The following is a 21554-nucleotide window of genomic DNA, read 5'->3' on the forward strand; positions in this document are numbered from 1 at the left end:
GGGGAAATGACATGTTTAGAGATGAGTAAGGAGGGTACACAGGCGATTGGGAGAGGCAAAGTGAAGGCAGGAGGAATGAGGTGATCAGGGGAGAGGAGTTGATACTTGAGGGGGTGAGAAGAAATGGGAAAATGTGTTTTCTAATTTTGATTTAATGGGAATATTCCTGCCACTGTCGTCCACATTTATATTCCCCACAAACAAATGAATGCAAATATAAAGTGAGGGTTTCATAAGTCATAGTTTCCGAAGTTAAAAGTTTGAGAAGTTGACGTTAAACACTTCTACATTCAGCCCTCGCCAGCATCACACACACACACACACACACACACACACACACACACACACACACACCAATGACAGACACGTGCACTCTGTTTCCGCCAAATTCGGTTCGACAGATCTGAAAATGAAATCTCTCCAGAGATGTGCCGTTCAGACGGAGCGTTTAACATCACACCGCTACAGCTGCTGCCATATCAAACAGCATTCTGCAATGTTTCCACTGACGGGGTCAACCAAAACTTTAGAGCAGCAATCCCACAAACGCTCACTGGTCCGCACTTTCCCTCGCAGATCTGCAGCCATCGGGATTCTTCATTCCTCAAAGATCTTATCAGTGGTGTTGTTGTGCATTGCCATAGTAAATTACACGGTAAGCCACATTCCCATCTGAATAGGTGAAGCGTCAACAGTAAACAACGCAGCAACAGTAAAAATAGCTCTGCTGCAAGTGTCTTATTGGCTGTATCCATGTAATAGTGTGGCGAGTGGTGTTATAACGTGTTTATTCTGATGCTGTCAACAGGAAGTGCACAATATCAGAAGACAGCACATGATGTGATTTGCCTTTTTTCACAAAGCACAGATTGTCTTCATCATGGCGCTACAGATGAAGCTCAAAGCCCTGAGACTAAAGTAAGTATTGTCGAGTTTCATCAGGAGTGAATATCCATGCTTGGCCTCTTTCTCAGATTGAGCGCTGGCAGAAAAGAAACTGCAGTCGCACAAAAAATTCTACCATTTCATTCATTATGTTTTGTGCTGTGAGTATGAATGTGCTAAGAGGGGAATCTAGGCCATTTCTTCATCATTAGTATGCCAGCCAGGTGTAGTGCAAAGAGGATTAGAGGGAAGTAATGTTGATGGGTCTCTCTCTCTCTCTCTCTCTCAAACCAAACAATTAGACTTAAGTGCTCGCTACCTGCTGTCACCTCAAATAGCATATCCATGACAAGTAGCCCAGACTTCCATGCATTTCCCTGCTGCAATGATGAGCTGGTTAAACAAGGAATATCTCCTCAATTTTTTATTTAGACGTAATGTGAGATCATAAAAGTCAGGGCCGGCACATTTAGTCCGCAGGTAATCTACTTGGGTGCTTAAAGTGTCTCCCCTGTGACTCCTCCTCCTTGAATTATTATATGTTACATGCATACACCGTAGACACAGCTACAGGGAACCACTCAGGGTTAAGTGTCTTGTTCAAGGACACATGGACTAGGGCGGGGATTGAACCACCAACCCCTTAGAATTAATCTAATGTGCAAACATATGACCAGCAGTTGAAGAATTCAACATTAAGGATGGAACACGCCCAACATGCTATGCTTTTATTTGTTTAGTATTATTTGTAATTTGTGTTGCTACTCTAAACTCTTTTTCTTTAAATAATGGTGTCTCTGTAAGTCTGTTTTGGCTGGGAATACTATTTATCCATGATAATAAAAATCAAATCAAATAAGAAAGAATATACTACAGCAGTCATTTAGCTAGCATCTGTTAGCTTAATAATATGAATGTATGTGAATGTCTTTTTTTTTTGTGACACATGAACTAATAAAGGATTTACTGTGAAAACTCAGCAGCTGCTTGACATTATGAAGCTCTAGTAATCTTGAGGAAGCACAACAATGAAGTATTTGAAGGTATATTTCTAAGTAACAATGCCTTCCATGTAACCGCTCAACAGGATGCATCACCTTTATATATGAAATGTGCAGTAAGATGAATTGGAACAGTTGTTAACTGTATGGCTGTGTGTCACTCAGAGTTAACCAACAATGATTCATCTGTTTGAAGTAACTTATTTATTACATAGTTCTGGAGTCCCTTGTTAGTTTTTTAATTGTTGGCAATTATCCGTCGTAATTATCCATGATGTTATGTACCTTATTCGGAAATGTAAAAAAAACAAAAAAAACATGAAACATATTTGATACGGTTACTCAAAAACAAAATCAGTGTATAACGTTGTTCATGTGTCCACCAGCTAAAGCATCACTGTGTGGTGGGTATGGACCCTGCAAAAAAACAACATGAATGAATATTATTTGATGTTTTTTTACAGCAATGCCAGATAAACCATTGCAGCTCCAGTCAACGTGTGGAGGGTGTGTGAGACGGGGAATATTCCTTTATGTGTTCATTTAAATGTAATGTTACATTTGAATAAAAAACTCTTTTTTTAAACTATATGGACAAGACAAGTTAACAGATTGAATCAGGTCTTAATGAAGAGATGTCCTGAATGTTAGGTGAATAGCTAGCCCCACTGTAACGTCACGTAGCTCCAATGTAGACGAGTCGTGTCTCTGGACTGAATAGACCTTCTGGCTCGAAGACATCTGGAGAAACTAAACGTGACATTTTGAGGAGTTGAGCAGAAAACTCAAACTAGCATAACATAACAAAACACAGCACTCAGTAATGTCCGTGACTTACCGTTACTCACTCAGTTCAGTTGAATTGCTGTCCCTAAACTCGAGATCCGTCAAATCGCATTCACCTGGAAGGAGGTAGGTGTTTGATTATCATTAATTAATCTACAAGATATTATAATATGCAATATTACACAAGTTTTTTATTGTATCACTCAATTAATTAATTTGTAACGCAATATGCTATTGTACTAGGTCAGAACCTAATTATATCATATTTATTTATTTATTAATTGTATTAATAACTTACATTTACACAGTAAATGATTATGACATAATGAAAAAAATAATCATTTGATTAATTGACGAAACATAAAATTGTCAAATACATTTTTGAAGTCATTTTTTTCTTGATTGACTGAATGGTAATGAATTAGACTTTGATAATTTTATTTGATTCACAGGTAAAAACTTTAATGATATGCTACTTTATGCTACTTTAATTAATAATAATAATTTAAAAATAATAATTTAAAATAAATTATATATTAAACACATTTCACCATGACCTTAAATTGAAAGAAAATATTGGCCTGTGTCTCAATGACGATATAGTTATAATACATATTTTGTCCATTATTTATAATTTACTTATTTAATTCATACTGGAGATTTAGTCTGTGAATATTTATGATAACTAATAGGTTGCATGTATGTTCATCATGTGTTCCGGAGGTTGTCCTGTTGATGCTCTATCTTGATTAACACAATAGTTCAGTGCATGACAAGCTCATGTATAGAGATATATCTCTCTATATATATACATATATATATATATATATATATATATATATATATATATATATATATATATATATAGAGAGAGAGAGAGAGAGAGAGAGAGAGAGAGAGAGAGAGAGAGAGAGAGAGAGAGATATGCCTTGAACATCCTGAAGGCCACTGAAGAGGCAGTACACACTACAAGGTCACAGACCAGCAGAGAATGATAATACTGTAAGTTATTGTTTTAAATTTGATGCAACTTACATTTTGAATGAACCCAAGACCTCTGACACAGATGCAGAAGATGTACATCTGAGGCAGAACATGCTAGAAACTCTCCATCACCTCATGCTCTTCTAAAATACTGTTCTGAGATGGTCCACAGTGGACACTCATACTAACGGACCTGTGGGAAATATTAGCATGATGTATTGGCCCAGCAAGGCCAAGCAAACCCGGGACAGATCAGAGCCTTATTTGTCCAGAGACAGAACTCAGCTGGTGTTTAAGCTGAGTGCACCAGCCTTGGCTCATCAACCAAAAAGGAACCAAGAAAGCAACAGAGGCTGAGCTGGCAAGAACCCATTGAGAAGGGGGCAGTGTGTGGATTAAGCAGTTCAGAAGGGCTGGAAGGAGTTGAACCACAAACCGGGGGCACGGACTGAATCTGTGGGGAAGTAAAAGCTTTACTGGAACACGTACGCTTGGTTGGCTGTGTGAAATAATAATGTTCCACTTACAGTGCGACAGCAACCTGTTCAGCACTTTGTAGCTTGCAGTCACTTGCTACTCTTTTAGACTGTAGATTTATACCATCAAAGAGTTTTCTGTGCATGGTCGCATACAAATAACTGAGGCAGGTAGGTAGGTATCAAAGCTTATGGAACTAATTAGTTGACTAACCATAACATGTAGTGTATTTGCTGCAGGAAAATAAATTCCCATTTCAGAGACTAATCGTGTGGTTAATTGTTCCTTTGGCTTGTGGAGTCACATTTGCATGCTATAACCGGGCTATAACAGTTCTATATTTGGATACGGGCTCACAGATATAGACATGATCGCTGAGCTTGATGTGTTGTCGTTGTTGTTTTTGAGTATCGAAATTGCACAAGTAGGAACAGTGTTGAACATTTTTAATTAAAAGAATAGATGAAGCTTGACATTTGCTTGCACTCGGATTTGAACAGTTGTAATGTGTGTAATCCTCTTCCTACCGCCACTGTTAAAGTGGATATATTATGTGCAGGCAAATAATCCAAATTCAAAGTAGGAGCGGAGGAGCACAGTTCATCAGCGGTACCAACAACGCTTTATCTCACACTGCAGGTGTGTGGATTATCTTTTTAATTGGATCTTTGTACGAGCCCGGCAAAGGAAGGACTGCTGTAGCCACTGCAGAAAAGCGTATGATAGAGCAAGGAAAGGGCACGGAGCGAGCAGGGGAAGGGAGAACACTTTCAATCATTTTTGGTGCGTGCTTTTTGAAGCACAAACCCACCAAGACAGAGCCAAGTACACAAACACAGCAACCTCCTTTACAATCTGAGTGTTAGCTGTATCAGGGTGTGAATTTAGAGAGGATGATTAGGACTGTCCTCTGTCCCTCTGGTCCCTCATATCTACTGGAGGTCATATATCGACTGGAGCAGTGCCGTAACGGAAACACATGAGGCCCCCCTGCAGAATAACCCTGAGAGGCCCACCCCCCCTCCCCCCATATGTAAGGGATAATGTATTGTCCGGCGGTCATTATCCAAAGATAAACGAACAGGACCCAAGCTTTTCTTTTGAGGGAAATTTATTCAATCAGAAAAAACAGCTCAAACAGAGAACAAATGTATTCCAACAGAAAAAAAACATGTGCTAGGGCCTATCAAACAGCTCAAATAGAACATGTGTTACAACAACATAACAAATATGCCTACATATAGTCGATACACCGGTAGGCTACCTTCTACAGGTTTGCATTTGAATACACATGTGCGCGTCTTTTAGCAAATCTGTGTGCAAAGTCTTTAACCACGCTCTTTACATCTAAACTGCACGCACGTTTATTCTCTATGCTAAGGATGGCCAGACCTGACAGCCTCTCTTGTGACATGGAGCTTCTGAGATATGTTTTGATCAGTTTTAGCTTGGAAAATGACCTTTCTTACTTAACGGTTACTTTTATTATTTTGTACAGAGCCGTTGTCTTCTCAAAAGGGTTGCAGTGTTGGACAACGTGAAATGAAGTTAAACAACGATGTGGTTGTGGAGATAATTAAGGAAACGTGTCCGATAATCGGCGCAGGGGGTATAGTGAGAGCATAGGTATAATAAGGTTAATGTATTTTCAAGCACAACACATAGACGGAGCAGTACAGCTGTCAAAGTATAACGTTAGCTACGTGGTAATGTGAGCTATAGCAAACAGTACAATACCTGTCTCTTCTGGCAGATGAGTGCATCCTTCACCAGCTGGTCGAAAAAGACTTGTAATTTTGGGAAGTTTGGCATTTAATTCAGAAATGTTCTGTTTTGGGCACCACTTTTAAATGTGCGTTTCATTTTTCCTCAAGAGAAATTTCCTCGTAGTTCTCCCAGAATACACCGCGGCCCAACAATAACACCAGTCCGCGTAGCAGGAGACCCTAGTGGTTGCCTGTTACGATTGCCTTTACAACTATTATTTAAAACTTATAAAGCCAGTGTAGGCAGGTGTAACTTGAACTGAGACACCAGACACAACACTATCTTCAGGGATCTTTATTTCTCGACTACTCTTAAGGGATTTAGAGTAGTATTAATTTAATTTCGAATGTTCAATTTAGAATAGATTTAACAAAGATGGTCCAGTACATTTACACGGTGCACATAGAATCTCACTTGAAAACCTAACTAACTCAAAGTGCAAATAATCGGTGTATAATTCAAGTGCATACATTCAGTGCATAAATACAGTGCAAAAATAACTGTAGAGCTAGTTCTTACGGAAAACAACCAACCCGTCACCAGCTCGTCACCCGATACAGCGGAGCCCACTTCCTTCTTCGCTCCCTGCCACTGGCCCCATCCAAAGTACAGTGCCCTCTAGTGGCTCCAGTGGTGACAACTCCCTCCCACTAGGTTACATACTCCCCTGCTAAAAAAAGTCCACGTCCTCGGGGACTTAACTCATAGTTCTAACTTCTTTCACTGCTTCCCTGAAGAATGCCGCACCCATGCTGGTCAGCAATTGGGACAACACATCAGGACTGAGTGAAATGGCATTACATGCTGATTTCGGGACATGGTGAGGGTTTGAGTGTACTCCTGCATTTGCTCTCAGAGTCTTTCGAGGTGCTGGAACAGGAGCAGTTGTCTCTACATCCCCGCTAGAACAGCTTCCGGTAGTCAGAACAGGTGTTTGTACCTTAGTTTCACTCTCAGGAGATTTCACGTTTACTGGTTCAATGCCACCTCCAGACTCTGTGTCCCCTTGATCATAATCACCAGGGACATCAACTCTCGCTACCCCCGAGCACAGGTTTGGACAAGGAACTTCCTCCAGCACTACATACTCAGGATCTACATAGGTTGGGACAGACTCAGAAGGGGCATAAACAGGTGTCAAGGTAGGGGCACTTGCTCTCTCTCTCCTGGGAGCAGGGAGAGGACCTACACAAGGTCTAAGATTTGTTCTATGGACCCTTTTTACCGGACCACCCTCCACAGGCTCTACAGCATGAGTAGTACCTTGTACCTCTACTACCCTATGAACAGTAGGCCCCCACGCGTCTTGGATCTTATTCCTGCCCTGAGGCCGGTGGCGAAGGTACACCAACTGACCCACATCCACTGGTGGACAGTAAACTTTGCGTTTGTCCAATTCAACTCTTTCCGCTGCTTTCTGCTCAGCATATTCTTTAGCTCTAGCATGGGCTTCCTTAAGACGCTCCTGATGCACTATTAGCCAATCATGTTTCTTGTCTTGCACTTGCTCCTGCCCTAGTAGAGCATCCACAGGTAAGTGTGGATGCACCCCAAAAAGTAGGTAGTACGGTGTGTAACCAGTAGTCGCATGAGGCGTCACGTTGTAGGCATGGATTAACTCTGCTAAGTGCTCAGGCCAACGCCGTTTCTTCTCTGGTGGAAGAGTACGCAAGAGATCATGGAGTGTCCTATTGTATCTCTCACATTGTGCATTTCCCTGGGGATGATGAGGTGTTGTTCGGGTTTTCTTTACACCATATAGTTTGCATAACTCTGCAACTATTTCGCTCTCAAAGTTTCGGCCCTGGTCTGAATGTAGCCTCTCGGGCACACCATACTTCATAAACCACTCCTGGAGGAGTATCTTAGCAGTAGTGTTAGCTTTCTGATCACGGGTAGGAAAAGCTTGGGTGAACTTTGTGAACACATCTGTCACAACCAAAACATTCTCTCTGCCATCTGAAGCAGGCTCTAAAATGGTAAAGTCTACAGCAACCACCTCCAGGGGCCGTGTGGCCAAAAATGCCTTCATAGGAGCATGTATCTTGGGCTGGGGCATTTTGGTAAGGACACATCTCCGACATTTTTTAACCCACTGTTCGACGTCGTCATACATGCCCACCCAGAAACACCTCTGTTTCAGAAGGTTTTGTGTTCTTTCTATTCCCTGATGCCCCATCTGATCATGCACACTCTCTAGGACTGGTTCCCTCAAACAGGTGGGTAACAGGAGTTGGTTACATTCACCCACATGAACATCATCAATCACACGATAGAGTAAGTCATCAATCTCCTTGATTCGGCACCACTGCCTAAATAAGGAGACCACCGGCTTGGCTAACTTTGTCCTCTCCTTAAAGTTGGGTTTTTGTTTCTTTTCCCAAAACTGCCTGAATGTACTGAGTATGGGGTCTGTGTTTTGAAATTTGCGAAGCTCTTCCTTAGAGTAACCCGGCAAGGTGGGGATGTTACTCTGCCAGTCACTCCCATCAGTACCCTGCACGGCCTCTGAGGCACGTACTTGCCTCACTCTACAGCACTTGATCCCTGCAGCTCCTAGTTCTGGCCCTAAAGCTGTTCCCTTCCTCGCATTGCAGATGGCTACACATCCATCAAAATCTAAGTCATCTGGGTACGGTTGGGGCTCCCCCGCTAACGGCTGCCTAGAGAGGGCGTCTGCCGCAGTGTTACAGCGACCTGGCCGGTACTTAACCTCAAAGTCAAACACTGCTAACTGAGCTACCCAGCGCTGTTCGATGGCGCCCAACCTAGCTGTATTAAGGTGGCACAAGGGGTTGTTATCAGTGATGGCAGTGAATTTAGAGCCTAGGAGGTAACCTCTAAATTTCTCTGAAACCGCCCACTTAAGGGCAAGCAGTTCAAGTTTCATACTGCTGTAGTTACGATCGTTTTTCTCTGCATTACGCAGCCTCCGACTGGCATAGGCAATCACTCTTTTCCTCTTACCCTGCTGCTGATACAGGACAGCACCTAATCCCAAACTACTGGCATCCGTCTCAACAGTGAAGGGAAGAGAGAAATCAGCATAACCTAACAAAGGAGCACTGGTGAGTTTCTCCTTCAGCAGATCAAAAGCTTCCTGACACTCTGCTGTCCATAAACTTCCAAACAGCTGTTTGGACCTGGATGGACTGTTGTTTCTGATGCACGTATTTACAACATCATGTAGTGGGCCTGCCAGCTGAGAGAACCCCTCTATGAACTTCCTATAATAACTACAGAAACCTAAAAATGATCTTAAGTCCTTGACAGTAGTGGGGGCTTCCCACTGCTGCACTGCAGCTATCTTATCCGGGTCGGTCCCAATGCCCTCAGCTGATATCTGGTGGCCAAGGAAACGTACCTCAGACTGCAGAAAATGACACTTCTCTACCTTGACTTTGAGTCCTGTCTCCTTCAGCCTCTGCAGAACCTTCTCCAGCCTCACTAGATGGTCTTCAAAAGACTGCGAGTACACCAAAATGTCATCCAGATACACAAGCATGATTTGCAGAACCAAGTCACTCATTGTTGCCTGCATCAGTCGCTGGAAAGTTGCTGGTCCATTACACACTCCGAAAGGCAACCGAGAATACTCGTACAACCCAAATGGTGTTGTAAAGGCCGTTTTCTGCCTGTCATCCTCATGTACTGCAACCTGATGGTACCCGCTAGCAAGGTCAATGGTCGAAAAGAACTTTGCACCATGCAGGGCATCAAAACACTCATCAATGCGAGGCAAAGGAAAAGCGTCTCGTCTGGTTTTTGAGTTTAATTTCCTGTAGTCCACGCATAGCCGTAGACTACCGTCCGATTTTCTGACTAGGACCACCGGTGAAGCATATGCGCTCGTGCTTTCATGGATAACACCCTTCTTTAGAAGTTGCGCGATGTGTTCCCTGACCTCGCTATACTGTGTAGGGGGTATACGGCGGTAGGGCTGGGCTACGGGTGTGTCATCCACCAGATGGATCTCATGTTTAACCCGGTCTGTGTAACCTAGGTCCTCATCCTGAGCAGCAAACACATCTGCATACTGAGCTAAAAGCACAGCGAGCTTAGCCTGCTCCTCCTCTGTACCACCTATGTGCAGCCGGTCCAGTATTGACTGAAAGTCATTGTCTGCTTTTGGTTTCTCTTTCTGGTCAACAGTCACCTCTTCCTGCTCAGCTGAGATACGCTGGAAGCGCACCTCTGTCTGGTCATTTTCAACACACTCCGCCGGAGACACTGTGCCCAACCTGGTCCTGGGCTGCAACCATACATCCTCCTGTGAGAAGTTCACTACCTGCACTGGGAACACCCGCCTAGTAGCCTCTATCAAAGTGGGCACTACCACAAGACCACCTGGCAAGGGTGTCTTAGCTGGTTCCAACACCATGTAGGTGCTATCATCAGGTTCTGTTTGCAGTCCTTTTGCATAAACCGTGGCAACAGAACAAGCTGGTATACGTACTGAATCTCTGCCTGCTATCCTAGCTGCAGATATTTTCTCTTTTACCACACACGTCTGTACGCGCTGAAATACTTCCCTCCAGTCTGGATCAAGCTCTCCCTTAAGGGTAGTGTCAAACTCTGCCGTAACCAATTGCTTGCATCTCTTAATTATGTTCATACCAATGAGACCTGGAACTGAATCCTGAAAACTCTTCGTTTGTGGTTTTAACTCTTTGTTCTCGGTACCTGACTCTTCTGGGACTGGATCTTTGACAACTAGAAAACCACACTCTGGTATGTTTAACCCCATGGCTCCCATATCCAGTTCAACATAACCCATGTAAGGAATCGGCAAAGAGTTTGCTGCAGTTAACCTGAGCCACTTGGCTGCAGGGAACACATCTTCTTCTTTCCCTAGCAGGTGCTTCCTAAAGAAAGACTCCGAAATAGTGCTAACCTGACTCCCTGTATCCAACAGGCACTTCACTGGAACGCCACTAATCTGGACTGCAACTTCCCGACACTCACCAACTGCGCGCTCAAGAAATTGTTCACGGCTAAAAGTCTTGGAGCCTTTAGTCTCACCTCGGATTGCCTGGCTCTTGGCGTCCGAGGTGGCTAGTTTTCCTGAATAGAAGCATTGTTGGTGGTGGGATGATTTTCTGGTCTACGCCACGTGCACTCCCTTGCGATGTGTCCCTCCCCTTTACATTTGAAGCAAATGGGCTTCCCATCTTCTGTAAACTGGGGCCTTAGTCTGGGCTTCCCACCCTGATCTTTGTTATATTTCTCCTTGAGAGCAAGGCCCTCTTTTAATGCAATAGTCAGCTCCCCTATAGCCCTGCTCTGTTCTGAGACCACCTTAACAATGTCTTCTAGAGTTGTATTCTTCTCCTGCGAATGACGGGAGCCCTGGCCCTCTCCCCTGATACTGTCACACACTACCTGTCTGCTCTTAGCAACCTTGGTGTCACAGGATTTGTCTTCAAATGACCAGTCAATGGCCTCTTCACGTACCTCTAAGAGAGATGACTGGGGCTTTTCTCTAACCATTTTACGTAACTCTCTTCTAAGAGAGGAATCTCGCACACCCTCAATAAATTGGTCTCTGACAGCTATCTTAGCATTGGACACAGCATCTGGTCTCTGTTTCAGGGCTAATCGTAAAATGTGGGAGAGTGCATGCGAGTACTCCTGAAAATCTTCACCCTCCCCTTGTTGGCGACCAAAAAAGGTGTGTAACAGCTGAGCTACGCTACGTTTCTCTGCGTAAGCCTCCCGTAGCAAAGTGAACAACTCACTGGGCCCTTTTGGTTCCCCCTCCGTGCATAATCTGACCTCCTCTAAGGCAGAGCCTCTTAAAAGAGATAGAATGAAATCAACCCCGTCTTCGGGACTCTGACCTCTGGCCTTGATTATACGGTCTACCTCCTCAATAAACTCATCAATAGAACAACCATCTTTGGCTGCATCGCCACTAAAGGGCTGGATCTGACGCTCTCTTGGTACATATACATATGACCTATTCGAACCCTTATTTAATGTGTCAATAGCTTCCATGGCTTTGTCATGTCTCTCCCTCAGTTCGTAAAACTGTGTTTGTAATTGTTCTAAAGCATCAGTCTCTTCTCCGACGTTCTGCTCGTCTTCACTGTCTCTCTCCGACATGGTGACTGTCTCTGTGCAAACTTAGCTCCACTCCCGTCACTTGAAAACCTGTAAGCTGAGGTGGGGCTGATGGATGCCTCTCAGGGAGCGACCTTCTCCCTCTCCGTCCTCTGTGAACTCCCGATCTCAGCCGTCTGGTCACTCGTTCTCCAACGCAACTCCAGGCAGGACTCTCCGTTACGTTGCACCGGAACCGCACATTACCGCTACAGTTATTTATGCACTTTACAAACCTAGTCAAACACTCCAAATTAGAGACCCCACTCCTGGTACCAAAATGTGTAGGCAGGTGTAACTTGAACTGAGACACCAGACACAACACTATCTTCAGGGATCTTTATTTCTCGACTACTCTTAAGGGATTTAGAGTAGTATTAATTTAATTTCGAATGTTCAATTTAGAATAGATTTAACAAAGATGGTCCAGTACATTTACACGGTGCACATAGAATCTCACTTGAAAACCTAACTAACTCAAAGTGCAAATAATCGGTGTATAATTCAAGTGCATACATTCAGTGCATAAATACAGTGCAAAAATAACTGTAGAGCTAGTTCTTACGGAAAACAACCAACCCGTCACCAGCTCGTCACCCGATACAGCGGAGCCCACTTCCTTCTTCGCTCCCTGCCACTGGCCCCATCCAAAGTACAGTGCCCTCTAGTGGCTCCAGTGGTGACAACTCCCTCCCACTATGTTACGATTGCCTTTACAACTATTATTTAAAACTTATAAAGCCAGTTTAAAATACTTTTTTTTATTGTGTAGCTTTATATGAGAGAGACAACTTTGAGGGATATCTTAATGTTATTACGTAATGTAATATTATTTATTTATTACATTATTCGGCCCAGATTCGGTAGCCGATAAACCGGTTGCCATGTCTCAGACAGAATCTGCCCATGTCCGTAACAGCTACACCTGGGCCAGACATGGCAACACTGAAATGTGCCAAAGGTGGCTCACATTTGGCCGCATCGAGCCGGAACACAGCCGAGTCAGCCGACACTTAGCCGCAATACGGCCGAGTGCGCTGGCTAGTGTTGGATTAAAAAAAAAAATTGCCATGCGAGGCCCCCTGTCACTGCGAGGCCCCCCCGCAGTGCGGGGGCTGCGGGGGTGATCTCTACGGGCCTGGACTGGAGGTGATACACATCTCTAATTGCAGCTGTCGCAACAAGGCTCACATCGGCACCACCCATCTTCATCATGGCCACTGGGGGCAGAGTGGAGCATAATGGTCAGATGAGGCAGATGTCAGAAATGCAGATGTCCTCCTCATCCACCTCCTCCATCTCCCCCACCTTTACCTCCACCATGCGCTCCACCAAGCTACGAAAAGTTGCTCAGGCCTTGTGAAGAACCTGGGGAGGTAGGAATAATCCACCAAAATCATCTGCTCCCAATCTGCCATGCTTTCTAATATAACTTTTGTATTCATGAGATGTGGCATGAAGGAGCATCTGTTAGAATACTTTTTACAGTGAGAAAAAAGGAGCATAATTGATGAACATGAGATGGTTACATTGGTAGCTTTAACTGACATTTCTTACCTGTCTCACTGTGCAGAATACTCTTGTTCTGCTTACACCTCAGAGCACATTGGGGACTAGATGATGTCAGGGTGCCATTTAAAGCTCCTGGCCAAATGCACAACAACAATAAAGCTAATTAACCACATGATGTATGTACTGCAGGGCAAAAAACACATTTAAAGTTGTAATAATAATGTGCACATTTGCATGCGAGCCAGCTCTCGCACAGTGTGCCTGCTTGTAGATGACTATGATGTGTATGTCCTTTATGCTCCGTCAGAGCACTGTGGGGTCCAGCGTAAAACCCCCGCTGTGGCGGAGTCCTTCAGCAAGGTACAGAAATCCTCTGAGATCCCAGAGGGAGAGACTGTCCCAGATTTTGAGGAGAAGCTGCGGCCTGTCACGACCCAAGAGGGTGAGGTGAACCGACTCGCCAGAAATTTCAAGAAACGCCCTCTGCGTCCCCTATCTCTCCTCATATTATTGCATTATAAACAACTTTGGGCCCTTGAGGCTACAGGAGATCATTTTAGATCCATACCCATATAGTTTGCCTAAACTACGGATGACACAAGCTCAACTCGACTGGGAGGTAAAAGGTTTCCCCTATGTGTAAACTTTGAGAACCATTTGACTTTCTGGGTGAATGTACTGTTAATCCACTCAGATTAAGGTCCTGACAAAGATCTCACAAAGCAATACTGTGACAGAGTTAGTGGGTTGTGACCTCCACGGGAAATTAAAAAAATACAACTGTGCTGCTTCTGCTGAATACTAGTGCCTGTTCTCTATAAACTGCAGGTGTTTGAGCCCCACTCACCCTGACTCCACCTGTGAATTATAGATGAGGAGGCCTACATATTCACAATGTACAGAAGGCTGCAAAGTCGGCATAGCATTTACATTCATTGGTTGACCTTAAACCCACCGGTCTCAAAAGGACAACAGAAAAAAAATGGTAAATTGATCGCATGTGTGTGAAACGTTTATTCTCATCGACGCCGTTGGATTTAATGTTACGTTTGTTAATTACGCCCCGGGCACAAATGATAATGCAGGAAAGAGAGGAGCAACAGTAAGTACTCTGCAGCTCATTTTTCATATAGACAACATGCATTCACCTGGTCTGTCATTCATAGGGGACAATGCTGTGATCAAGGCCAAGGTGATGGGGAATCCCCAGCTCAGTGTACGGGCCAGCAGGTGCCCACTGTCTGATGCTAAGTCTTTCTATGAAAACGTAAACAAGCAGCATAGTAAGATCTATTTTGAGTCTCTTTAACTTTCTTTGATATATCAAAATGTTGAAACATTTGGTTTTCCTTAATCTAACACCATAAATGACATGTGTATAACCAATAACACCAAATACAATATGACAGACATGCAAAGCTATTGAGCTTTGCATGTAAACAGAAAAAAACATTGGGTACAGACCAATTTATTTAAAAATAAAAGATCTTACTAATGTTACTTCCTGCAATACCATATATGAGTATTGAGTATATGTTTTTAAACACCATGCATTTGATCCATGTTTTGCATTTCATAATCCTGTCATTATGCTTTGTGTGTAATTGATTCTTAAATCATACCTGCTTACCTTAGTATATCACTGGAGAAGAAAATGTATCAATAAATAAATAAAAAAGGTCTAATGATTCTGATTGGGAAAGTTAGGAATAGGTGTTAAATATGAATAGTTATTTACAGACATGCCAATTTAATAGGCAATAATCAAGATCAGTGTATGTGATGGTAAAGAAGCATTTCAATGTGCCAGAAGCCTCCAAATTTGGGCTTTTACTGCCAACACGTTTCTCAGAGGATGAGGATGCATTTACCAAGATACAGTACACAGCCAGAGTACATTCCTTTAAACGGTGAATGTGACCATACAGAGCGGCTCAGTACACCATTAAGTCGAGAGGGACTCTGCCATCTTGGTTCTGTCAACTCCGACTGAACACCATGCATCATGAGGGAAAGTAGATAGAAAAAAAGCTCTCTGATCCTTTTATCTATATCCACTCTGGAGTGGATTTAACGCTTTCTCTGTACCAGCCGGGGAGCTTAAATGAAGCTTAAATAGCTATTATAAACCAATTAACTTGTGGGTGCTGACATATGCATCTCCCCTTGCCATCTGTTTCTCTGGTGAGGGATGACTGTTAAATTGCAGCGCTAAATGTTGACTGGGTGTTCCCAGCAGGGCACTGCCTCCTTCTGCCCCACATAAGTATTGCAGTGGGATTTAAAGTGACTGGACGATGTAATGACAGTGTGACAGTTTGATTCCTACTTACTATCGAGAGTTATACAAAGTAAGCAACAAGCAAAGCCATTTTCATTTCATTTTAAGTAACCTGTAATGAATTCCACTCCACTACAGATCAAAAGAGTGACCCTGGAGGATGGTGATGTCTACAAGTGCGTTGCCTCCAACAAGCACGGAGAAGCCATTTATTTACTCTACAGCGCTCACTGTTAGTGAAAGTGAGTTCATCCATTTCACGCCATACATTGTGTGAACCTTTCTTAGTCCTCGTAGTTTATTTAAAAGCTTTCAGCTTAGTTTACGTGCTGTCTCTCTGTTGTTTATAGATCCAGCGTTGGATTTAAAAAAGATGCTGAAGAAACGGTAGGAACACAAGCCTGTTGTCGAATACTTTTCCTGACACTCCCAATACCTGTCATGGTGCGATGGAGCGTTCTCTGATCCACCCCCAGATCCTATTTTTGCATGCATCCAGAAATATCTACAGGATGAGATCTAAAGAGCTGCAATGCGTACCAGTTGTGGCAAGAGCAGAGGTAGATGCTTCTGAGCTGTCAATGCACATATGCATACTGCCAGACATATTGTCAGACACGCATACATGTGATGCACACACACGCAAGCCTGGCGTAAACTTTGGCATGTGCATGTCAGCACGCATGAACAATTGTTCCTCTTTGCGCAGCAGCGTAGAGAAGAGGCCACCTGCAGAGGAGGAAGGATCCTGGCTGGAGCTGACAAGAGGGACTATGAGAGGATCTGCTTCACCGACTTCAGAGGCATCCTCGAGAAGCTGAAGGAGATGAAGAAAGTGGAGGTGGAGGTACGCCTGTCACTCTGAGAGCTTGTTCACGCAACCACAGGATCACGTAAGGGTTTGGGAAGTGAGATGAAGAATAGCTTAAAATAGAGCAGAATGGAAAAGGGGATTAAGTGTATGTCACACAGCACAGCCATGGCAACAAAGGTGTGTCACATAGCAACACTCAAGTCAACTCACGTGAAGATGGGGAACACGTGACACTTCTTTGTGTGGTATGTTTAAAAATCTATCCGCGTTTGATCGTATGCCGTTTTCCCGATGGTGCGTGTGCTGAAGCCCCTGGAGGACATCGTCTTTGACACCATCCTGGAAGTGAAGGATCCAAACGTCAGGATGCAAGTGGTTCCTGGTAAAAAAAAAAACGGATGTGTTTCAAAGTCGTATATGGGAGTCTCGGTTACATAAAACACTTCCCTGAGTTCCCCCCTCATCTATGCATTTTGTTTATGATTCAGGGCACAGAGCTGCTGCGGATCCAGTAATCTCATGGGAAATAGGAAGAGAAACAGATGGGAACCAAGCACATGCTGTGCATTTCTGCCGTGGGCCTCAGTAACACGGGCACCTGCTCTCTGCAGGTCGCAGACAAGAGAGTCGGCCGAGCTTATCGTCACAGGCAAGTGCAGAATGGGACTCCAGTCTTTACCGCTGCTCATGACTGAGCGATATACTATCACCATAGACCACATTACCTACTTTAGGTGTCACTTTCTCTTTTCATTCACTTGTTTTATAATGTTTGACAGGAAGGGAAACTGTTGAGCAATGTGCATGACTGTTTTCGACAGGACATAAATAGATAAATGTAATTATTTCAGTTCTTTTGGACATTTTGTTAGTTGTCCCATTTTTCTCAACACCTCAGAAGTGATTGACACATCTTTTGTATCTTACACATGTGGTTATTTGGCATGAAACCCTTTCAGTGAGGTGTCAATATGATTTAGTCTCCACCCTTTAAATCATATAATTAACACATGTTAACACCTATTTTTCTTTCAGATGAACCTCTGAAATTCTCGTCTGACTTTAAGCCCATAAAAAGTGACGGAGCATCCAAGAACACCGATGCACCCCTCATCTGGAAGGTTTGTGTGTGACTCCAAAAGACACACTCACTTAAATACACTCTCACGTCAGCACAAAATATCCCATCTCGGATGAAATTCAAGAATGTGTTTTTGGCATCCAGGTAATGAAACCAACAAACAAACGTACTGACAACATTCTCGGGGAAACATGAACACCATGGAAATACACATGATTGAAAAGGAATATGGAAACAGTTTTTCCCAGATGTGTCTTTTTTTTCGGCAGGTAAATGGAAAAAAGTTTGATGTGTCCTTGTCTGAGGATGGGCTGACCTACACTTTGAAGATTAAGGATGTGAAAGTCAGTGACACTGGAGACTACATCAGCATCGGTGACCTCACTGCCACCGTGCCACTTTTCATTGAACGTACGGATAACAGTATTTCACAGGCTTCACCCGCATTTCAAACTTTTTCTGTTATGCTTTGTTAAGTTGCAGGGTTGCAGGAACAGAAGCATATTAATTGAGGTTGTGTTAATTACAGTTATTCATGAGAAGACTCTGTATTTCTTGTTCTTGAACTTTGAGTATATAATGAAGGTCTGCCGTATGTGAGGGACTGACTATATAGAACAAACCTAATAAGTGGATTCAAAATGCAGTTCTCTTCACCCTGTAATCCTGTTTTACCACTTTTTTAAAATGTGATTAAAGTAATTTTGCATTTGTTTAAAGTACAGGCATGACTTAAAAAGTCAAGCGTGCTACTGAAGGTCAAATAAACCCTGAAGTGACTCCCTTCCTTTTACTCCCGGGCCAATTTTCTTTTATCCAGGCACTCCCATCAAGTTTGCCAGCCACTTGAAGAGCGTCCGTGTGCAGGAGAGAGGGCCTGCCTGGAGGGTAAAATGAGCTCCAAGGACGGGCACATTCGCTGGCTGAAAGACGGGTGTGACATCACAGCGAGTCGTCGCTAGGAAAAGAGGACAGAGGTGACCACCGAGGACTGTGAACTGACAAGCGAGGGAGACTACATGGTCATCTGCACTGAGGACAACGACGCTCATCGATATGTGACTTCTGCCAATCTGACCGTGGATGGTAATGAGTTCCTTTTTTTCATCAGCATCCGTGTTGGAACATTATTAATATCTTTTGTTTGTGTTCTGCCGGAGCGTTTTGCCTCACTGAAGAGCGCTATGTCAGATGCTCAGTGCCCTGTGTGTTGTCCTTGATGATGAGAGGGTGGCCGGAGTGTGGCTGAAAGATGGAGTGGAGGTAGGAGACGATACAAGAGTCTCCTTGTTAATCCTTTAATGCCTCCTCCTTCCATTAGATAATGTGGCAAATCTGTTTGTTCTTTCACTCCCATATATAAATGTCATGCAAACACTTGGCAGTAGTGTAGCTCTGGCAATGGTGTCGGTCCAACACTTCGGTACAGACTGTAATCTCTTGTATAGTTTTGCTCAAGATTCTGTAAAATAGCCCTGGTGATCCTCTAACCTTTCCTTTACAGCCATCGAGGTTAACATTTTAGTTAGATAGGCCTCAACAACAATGGGATGGACTGATTGATTTCCACAAAATGTGGTAGAGATATCCACGGTGCCCAAAAGATGACTCATAATGACATGACAAGCCCAAGTCAAGCCTCTGTCAAACCTTTGATATCATCCCCATTTTAATAAAGTCCGTTTTATCAGTTAAAACACAACGTAACACATCATTCGTGTGTTACGTTGACAGATTTCGGAGCTGAGGGGGGTTCAGGGGGTCAAACAGGGAGCCGTTCACAAGCAGATCTTCTCTGGTGTGATGCTCATGAGGGAAAGTACACCTTCAGAGCCAAAGGGGGCTGAGAGCGAGGCTGTGCTCACTATTGCAGGTGTGTGTGTTTGTATTTGTACTCCACATTCGAGTATGTATTCACAGGTGGTAAAGAGACTAATTAGAAGTCATGGAAACAAACACTGTGTTTGCACAGTGTTTGTTTATACGACCACTAGGGTATGCTTCACACGAAAGCTAACCCAACTAAGACTCAAAATTAATTAAAACCATCATGAAATTAAATACCCATGCAAATCACATCCCAAACTAATTTTCCCAGACCCTCCAGCTAAGGGCATCTGGCTGGTGCTCAGCAGGTGGGTGAGCAGATATTATGATCTTTGCAAAAGGTCGCACACAAATAAAAAATACTGCCTGATGACTAGAGGTTTGCGAGAAGACAGTGGAGCAATTACGCCCCGACACATATTTGGTGCATAAATCATTCTCTTTAATGCAGATTTCAAATACCATTCCTCAGACCACCCTAAGCCTCCTCGAGGGAAAGTAGAGCTCCTCGGGCTATCAGGAAAGTGTATCACACCTCAAAACTTTGAGGTGTCTGTGCAAAAGGAAGTTAGAGAGTGGTTTCAGGGGACCGGGGGAGAACATTGTTATCTCAATCATTCTCGTTATTGTTAAAGGCCACCAAGATCCCCATTGCCGGCACTGCCTTCAATGTTGGAGGACTTCAAGAGCGGAGAAAGTACCACTTCAATGACTGTCAATGAAGGAGGGGTGGGGGAGCCCATTGAGGCCCTGCCTCCTCCCGGCAATAGGACTGCATTATCATGTAGCCTCCTTTTGTCTCCACTTCTCTTTTCTATATTTTTATTTTTTGCATGTTTCCCCACACTGTGGCACCCAGGTTTGATCTCAAGGGGAAGCTGAAGAACCAGATGGTGGTACGAGCCGGATCGGCACTTTGCCTTCACCTCAGCTTCACTGTAAGACTCTGGTGATCTACTCTGCATTTAGAGGTGTTCCTTTGAGCCACCAGACATTCATGCTCCACAGAAGCCATATCAAATGAACTCTTACCCCTCATCCCTTGCCTTCTTCACCCCATACGGACTTCACCTCCCCCAGTGGTAACTTGGTTCAAGGATGGCATTGTCACTACCGGACGGGAGGTCATCACTCCAAGCTCCTCGCTTCCACCTCCCAGCGTTCTGACTCCAGCGTCTACCGTGTACGCCTGAAGAACGACGACGGAGAGGCTCACTATGATGTCAGAGTCAGGGTTACGGGTAGCTGACAAAACATCAATATGTATGCATCTAGTCTTTAATTGTATGCTTATTTTCTGTAAGTAGGCTCACAATGTAGTTCGTCAAAGTATATATCAGAGTGATATTTCTAATCACTCAGACTTTCCTCGACCCGCGAAGAATTTGATCTCACCGTTATACTGTTGAATATAACAAGTGTATACTCTTTTTCTTGTGTATCAGAGTGCATCAGAAGCCTTCAGGAATGTGCCTCAAGACCACGTCAGGTGAAGCCAACGTTCCTGCTGCCACTTTTCGCATGAGGCCATGACTGCACCGTGAGCTGTGCTTATCAGGCCAGGCCAACAACACAGGTATTGAGACTGGCTTTCTGGCCCAGAGGGTGTATCAACCTAAAACATCTGGACATAAATGATACATGTTTGCCGTTGATCCCCCACCCTAAAGTGATAATAATATTTCCCTGCACAGACCTGCTGGTATAAGGGGGAATCAAAGATATCTGACTCCACTCGCTCTTGGCAGAGCACAGCCCACCCTGGTCATCTCCACCTGTGGAGCCAAAGATGTCAATACACAGTGGTGCTGGAGAACCCTCTGGGGACGGCCAGGTGCTCCTGCAACCTGGTGATATTTGATAGGCTTTGAGTGAGAGGGACGGAGGGAAGTGGAATGTTAATACCAAAATGTTTTTGCTTTGCTTGACTAATTGTTTATCGCTCTGAATGTGGTGTCTTCCAGATAAGGACGACAAGAGTCTGCTGGAGAACCTGAACAAGCAGGCAAACAAAGAGAAGCGTATCTTATAAGAAGT

At 43.8% G+C, this 21554-nt stretch overlaps 1 protein-coding gene across 1 annotated transcript; it reads left to right on the forward strand.

Moving 5' to 3' along the window:
* Positions 1 to 13251: 13251 nt before the first annotated feature.
* Positions 13252 to 21549, forward strand: LOC117732041 (immunoglobulin superfamily member 22-like). Its single transcript, XM_034534648.1, is given in 32 exon segments — positions 13252 to 13378; positions 13822 to 13956; positions 14681 to 14797; positions 15367 to 15407; positions 15934 to 16002; positions 16004 to 16037; positions 16146 to 16182; positions 16505 to 16536; positions 16539 to 16641; positions 16900 to 16981; positions 16983 to 16991; positions 17098 to 17248; positions 17630 to 17730; positions 17960 to 18101; positions 18511 to 18567; positions 18570 to 18894; positions 18896 to 18953; positions 19425 to 19488; positions 19491 to 19525; positions 19527 to 19563; positions 19969 to 20084; positions 20153 to 20226; positions 20228 to 20277; positions 20364 to 20456; positions 20583 to 20642; positions 20645 to 20758; positions 20880 to 20897; positions 20963 to 21093; positions 21212 to 21273; positions 21275 to 21306; positions 21309 to 21388; positions 21487 to 21549. Coding segments are annotated over 32 exon segments (2649 nt in total).
* Positions 21550 to 21554: the final 5 nt, after the last annotated feature.

Source organism: Cyclopterus lumpus, chromosome 6 (genome assembly GCF_009769545.1).
Source record: "Cyclopterus lumpus isolate fCycLum1 chromosome 6, fCycLum1.pri, whole genome shotgun sequence".
NCBI lineage: Eukaryota > Metazoa > Chordata > Actinopteri > Perciformes > Cyclopteridae > Cyclopterus > Cyclopterus lumpus.